The sequence below is a fragment of the Dendrobium catenatum genome, unplaced genomic scaffold (genome assembly GCF_001605985.2).
Source record: "Dendrobium catenatum unplaced genomic scaffold, ASM160598v2 fragScaff_scaffold_1074, whole genome shotgun sequence".
Lineage (NCBI taxonomy): Eukaryota > Viridiplantae > Streptophyta > Magnoliopsida > Asparagales > Orchidaceae > Dendrobium > Dendrobium catenatum.
Window position 1 is genome coordinate 1,067,058 of NW_021319536.1, and position 6,246 is coordinate 1,073,303.

At 31.3% G+C, this 6,246-nt stretch overlaps 1 protein-coding gene across 1 annotated transcript; it reads right to left on the reverse strand.

Moving 5' to 3' along the window:
• Positions 1–437: 437 nt before the first annotated feature.
• On the reverse strand, positions 438–3,879 carry LOC110103211 (probable protein phosphatase 2C 12). Its single transcript, XM_020831822.2, has 5 exons — positions 3,703–3,879; positions 1,777–2,103; positions 1,558–1,675; positions 711–934; positions 438–620 (listed from the first exon to the last, which is right to left on the reverse strand). Exons 1-5 carry the CDS (start codon positions 3,877–3,879, stop codon positions 438–440), a joined length of 1,029 nt encoding a protein of 342 aa, XP_020687481.1.
• Positions 3,880–6,246: the final 2,367 nt, after the last annotated feature.

The following is a 6,246-nucleotide window of genomic DNA, read 5'->3' on the forward strand; positions in this document are numbered from 1 at the left end:
ATTTTTTTTTGTACTAGAGGTGAATTTTTTTATAAGATCTACGCTAATATGGTTTATAATTTTTTGAGGATTGTATTCTCTACATACCTTAAAATTTCTCATGCTTAAAGCCTAACAGATTTTTAACTAGTGTAAAATATTATCTCTTCCACAAAAATTGTCAACATTTACCAAACCTTTCAAGAAAAAGAAATTATATTAGAATATTATAATTAAAACTTGAAAGACTAGTTATATAAATATAAAATATTAAAGCTCAAGAAAAGCAGACCAAACCTCCGGCTTTCTTTTTTTTTTTCTCAACAAAATATTAAAAGATCTTCTATTTTTGTGCTTTTAACTTCTATATTCATAAATTTTATCCTTCTCATCCTCACACAACTTATATAATATTATTCTTATACAGCTTTCTTTCCCCAATAACACATGTTCTTTATTCAGCTTCTCTCTTGCAAGAAGAAGCAGACAGCAGAACAATCATCGACCTTTGATGAAGGAAATTTGCGCCTCCAAGCCTTGGCTGCTGCTTCCACCACTAGCTTTGCTGCCTCCCCACTGCTCATCTTCTCAGCAGATGCCACCACTGACACAACTTGCTCATTGCTCAGCACATCCCACACCTGAAATAGTGCATTGCAACTATTGATTTTTTTTTTAAATTTATGCAAATCATGAAAACTGTGTGAATTAACTGATCATTACGTACGTACCCCATCGGTGGCGAGAACGATGAAGAGATCTTGGCGGGTGAGACGGTGGTGGGAGATCTCCGGAATGGCTATGAGGCCGTAGTTCTTGAGCTGGAAGTCGCCGAAAGCACGAGCCATTGACAGGCCTGCGCTGTTGTTGTTAGGCATCCATATGCGTTGTATGCTCGGCTCATCCTCCATAGCCAAGACGCGACCATTGCTGCTTCTTATTCTCTCCGCTTCCTCTATCAATCCATAATATCATAAAAAATCTCATATGGATTATTTGATTGGCTGAAGAAGGAATGCATTACACAGAGAATGCATTTTAGAAACTAAAAAGAATATTTTAGTATTGTTTGAATGTAATGTAAAGTTCAAAGTGATGATAATGATGGATGCATATGATTATGGTGGTGGCTGATAGCTAGTGTCGGCGGTGGCCGATGGCGTGGGCAATGAGGCGCCAGCGGTGGCAAGTGGTGGTCAACGATGATTGTGGCTGGCAACGGGTGGTGGCAGAGGGCTCTGAGGGATGGGAAGAGAGGGTGGTGATGGAGGTGGTTACCAAAGAAAGCGATAAGAGAGCTTGCTTGTCATGAAAATAATTTTTGCTCAAACATGAATATTACTTCAGCTAAAAATGAAATAAAACTCTTTACACTCAAAAATCAATATTTTAAAACTCATATAAAAGGATTACTTTACTCCCATTTTACTTTAAATTAAACCAAGCAATCTCTTAATTAAAATGATTTTCATAAACATCATTTAATTTTTTGTGAATTGTATCCTGACCATCAGAATAAAATCGAATGGTCAAGATCACCTCCAAACCACAACATAGCAGTACAAAGGGTGTACGTACGAGGCACACTAGGCTTGAGGTCAATTGTAAGCTGAACTGCCTCTAAGCGACCCTCTGTAGATACAGTCCCCAAAACTGCTCTCGAATCCCCAAGATTTGCAATAATTACATCTTCCCCCTACAATCAATGACAAATATCCTCCATCCTCAACAAACTAAAAAAAAAAATAAATTTATCAATATCAGGGAACTAAATAGCAAAAAATTCATTTCAGAAACCTGTTTGATGACTGTAACTGCAGTAGTGCCACTATAAGAACAATCCAAGTTGGTAAGGAGCTTAAGCTCTCTATCCATGGCTTTGAAGCCGCTAATACTTGCTTCCTTCCACTCCTCGAATAAACCCGACAGAATAATCGGGCAATTTTCGCCATCTTCTGAGCATTTCTCAAGATTGTGGCCGTCTATGGCGGCAGCCGTTACTGCATTTCGATGGCTAAGTAGTAAAGAAGGCAGATAGTCTCTGACCATTTTGCTCACTGTGTGGCCATTTTTGCCATGACCATCAAAGACTCCACAGAAGACTCCATCCTCAGCTCCATAGCCCTAAATTGATTTGCATTGTGTGAAACATTTAAGAAGGATTTCTTAGACATCCATTGAGCAATTTTAAGATACTGAGATAATCAGGGGTAGAATTAAATTTTAAAATGTGGAGGTAGGGCCGTAGGGTTCTCAAAATGGGTTGATGGGTCATATTCGAGTTCGACCTGAAATTGACCCGACTTGAATTCAGTCAACCTGGACCCAAATAGTTTAATAAATAGTTCAAAAAGACCAATCCGAACCTCTAGCAAACTAAATGTCTCAGATCCGACCCGTTAACTATTTAAGCTAATAAAATGTATAACTTATTATCTGTAAAGTTTATTTTATTTCATAAAAAATAAATAGATTATATCCACAAGTAAAATAAATTAAGGGAAAAAGAAGATATTAAACATATCATTTTCAGGTCTAAAGCGGGTTCGTGGGTTAACCTAAACCTGATATGTACCTGATCTGTTTAATAGACATTAGAAAACCCAACCCAAGCCTAACTTGTTTATTAAACATGTCAACTTGATTCTGTCTGTTTATTAAACATGTCAATCAAAACATGAATTTTTCAAGTTGGGCTGGTGAGTCGGGTCATTCATTGGCACCTATAAAAAAAGTTGATAATATTTTCCTCAAATTTAAAGAAAATGAATAATAATTTTAAAATAAAAATTTTATAGTATAATATTTATAGTGATATTTCGAAGCTAGAAAATAAGTATAGAGAAAGTATGCGTTGATGAGTAATGAAAGTTATTAAAATAATTAGCAATGGGATATAGTTAAAGATTGATATGAGAACTATAACCTTCCCAATTATTATGAATATAAATAATAGTTTAGACTTTAGATATGATTGCACACTCATTATTTCTATTTATAAGCTACTAAATGAATTCTTTTTTGTTCTTTCTTTAAATAATATTTTGTGAGGCAAAATTACTTTATTTCATAGTTTCTAATTTTCTTTGCTTCGAAGAGCTATAACTAATACGATATGCTCTATCATTTTAGAAAAAAGAAATCATGAGTATTAATTGCTTTCGCTAAATACTCATTAATTAGCTCTATGCATAGAATGCAATTTGTAAATATTCTTAGGCCTATTTGTAATGGACCTCCCACATCGTTTTCAACTAATAAAGTGTTTAAAATAAATTTAACACTTACAAAATTCTTTTTTTTAATAAATTTATTGTAAAAACAGTACAACCAAATCAATCATATTTATTTAGATTTCATTTGGGACGATTTTTTTACTACTTTATAAAGCTATTTTTTAGTAGGAAAATCTCTTAAGAGTAGAGAAAAAACAGTAGCCAAGATTTTATTTGAGACAACTTTCTTATTGTTTTTAAAAACGGCTTTCTAGTATAAAAATTTCAACTTTAAAAAATAGTAAGAAAGGTGTCCTAAATCAAGTCTAAAGATATCCCAAAGGAAACCTTTATTTATTAAATTTTTAACATGAATTTTACATTAAAAGGGAAAAAGTGTATGTTTCTTTACAATGTAGAATTAAATAAATAAAGTGTGAATTGGCTCCAAATAATTAAGATCAAATTAATATTACAAATTGGTAGGTTATTAATGAAGGAGAGTAACCTGACAGAGAATAGCAGAATCCTGGTTTGGGCCTTTCCTTCCTTGTCTTGAGTAGAGAGAAGTCAGCCTCCTTATCCCACCACCATTATTACAGTCAAAACCTTCCTCTCCGACCACATATACTATGTTTTCATCACTCTCTTGCTTCCATGCAGAAGAAGAATTGCAGATTCCCATATCTCCTTTACCGAGAGAGAGAGAGAGAGAGAGAGAGAGAGAGAGAGAGAGGAAGCTAACTTAGTTTGGCCACAACTGTGCTTACCTTAACAAGACTACTTGGAGAGAGAAGCATCATAGATTTAGGGTGGGAAATTAACAATGTTGAAAATGTTATGTATAAATATTATAAAGTCAATGTAATAAATAAATAAATCTCAAATTCTTTATTATAGCAAATAACCTTCAAATATTTTATGGTATTATTAACATATTTTTTATTGTGTCTCAATATATTATAATTAAAAAGATAAAATAAATGATATAAGTAAAAGGATAGATAGTATAAAAAGTTCTGCATAAATAAAAATTAAAATTTAAATAATGTCCAATATAGAATTTAAAACTCTTTTACAATTGAGAGATTAAGTAATTAAGGGCATCTTAATGATCTTTTTTTTTAAAATATAATCATTTATAGTATTTTTTAACTATTTAATTTTTAATTTTTAGAAATGTTCCAACATAACTTAAAAGATGTTAATTTTGTTATATTTTTAAAATAATTAACAGCCATCATCAGCCACCACTATCATTTTTCCTTGTGACCACCTAAGCATTGAATAAATCAAATTATTTGATCTACAATAAAAATACAAATAACATTTTTAAGATATCAAATATACTTTATTCCATAACAAATAAAAAATAAAATTATCCCAAATATCCCTTATATATATTACATATCTCAACCTTATCATACCCTTTCGATGGTTGAGATTGATTCTATCAACTTTCGAAATAATCTCTATAATTATATTAGAATTAATCTCATCAATCTAAAAGGGGATTAATTGCAATGTGCAATCAAACTCTCAATTGTAGATGATTTTCATATGAGTCACATGCATGTGAGGTGACTTTAAATATGTGAACAATGAAGAAATTTCTTAAAATAATTTGCTTGAAAGAGTCTTGAATTAATGTTCCATGAAGTTTAAAATTATGGAGTTGGTGGTTTGGATAAAAAGTTAAATAATAAGTTAATAGACTATTGCTACATAGATTGACATAAATGTTTTTTAAGCTATAGAAAAATAATGATCTCTATTCATACAAGAAGGTAATTAAGTATACTAATTAATTTGGGCATATAAACCTACTCAATCATCCAATTTCATGACATGGTGTGGCCTGTATGCACCAGGTCACCTCTTACTGAAGTTTTTAATTGCCGACATTAAATTAAAAAAAACATATATAAATAAATTGATGGTGATGTTTAGGGATTAGTTTTGCATGCCCAACATTATTGCTTATTATTTAATCTTATCATGACAATAAATGAAGAATATTGTGATGTTGTTGCTTCTCTTAGGCTTCATTTGAGACTATTTTTTTTTTCTTTTGATTCTTAAAACAATTTTCTAGTAATCTAATTTGATATAATCAGGCATCAATCTTGAAATATATTTGAATTAAAAATTTTCAAAATTAAATTCATGAGCATCAAAGCTCTGATTCTAACAAATTTATAGCCAAATTGATTATCTCGATAAGGCGAACCTATCAACACCAAGAGAGATTTGATTTAAGTATGAATAAAGCCCACATCAATTTGAAACGAAGCCTTAGGTTTCGTTTGTGAAAAACAATTTTTTAGTTCAAAATTTTTATTGTTGTATTAGAAAGTTGCAGGAAAAGAAAGCCGTCCCAAATGAAGCCGAAGTCTTCGTTTGAAATGACTTTCCTTCTAGTTCTTAAAACAACAAAAAAATCATTCCAAACAAAACCTAAGATTCATACCTATAGATACAAACTACTTATTACAATTCATACAACTAAACAATTAAATGACTAAACTAACACATAATATCATAGAATGTCTATCTCTGATCAAAGCGAGCTTACACTGATCAAAGCAGGATTGGCCTTCTCTACCTGTCCCATTTTAAAATTAGTTTAACCGGCTTTATTTAATAAAATTTCTACAGGTGTTTGTACATTTTTTATTATTTTGATTGCTGCTCTCTTTTAAAATTTCATTAAGCTGTCCGCTTTTCAACAAGAGTTTGCATGATGCCATAGATTGCTATATAATTTTGTTTGCTGGCAAATGTTACTTTTCTATTAACAAGGTGACTTTTTAGGTTCAAATTATTCGGAAGGTTTTGTTTGGGTTAGTTTTTTATTCTGATTCTTAAGGCAGATTTTTAGTAAAAAAATTTTAATTTAAAAAAAAAATTGCATTAATATTATTTTAAAAAGAAATAAGAAAGCTATCTCAAACTAAGGCTTTGTTTGAGACATCTTTCTTCCTACTTTTTAAAATATCTTTAAGTGTAAAAATTAATTTATGATGTTTTGTTCCCGTCTGCTAGGGTTTTT

Excerpts from the sequence above, each read along its gene's own strand:
- LOC110103211 (XM_020831822.2), bottom strand. The coding sequence starts at position 3,879 with ATGGGAATCTGCAATTCTTCTTCTGCATGGAAGCAAGAGAGTGATGAA. Across the intron at positions 2,104-3,702 it reads ATTCTGCTATTCTCTGTCAG|GGCTATGGAGCTGAGGATGG; the intron begins GTTACTCTCCTT and ends AAATCAATTTAG. Across the intron at positions 1,676-1,776 it reads CAGTTACAGTCATCAAACAG|GGGGAAGATGTAATTATTGC; the intron begins GTTTCTGAAATG and ends CATTGATTGTAG.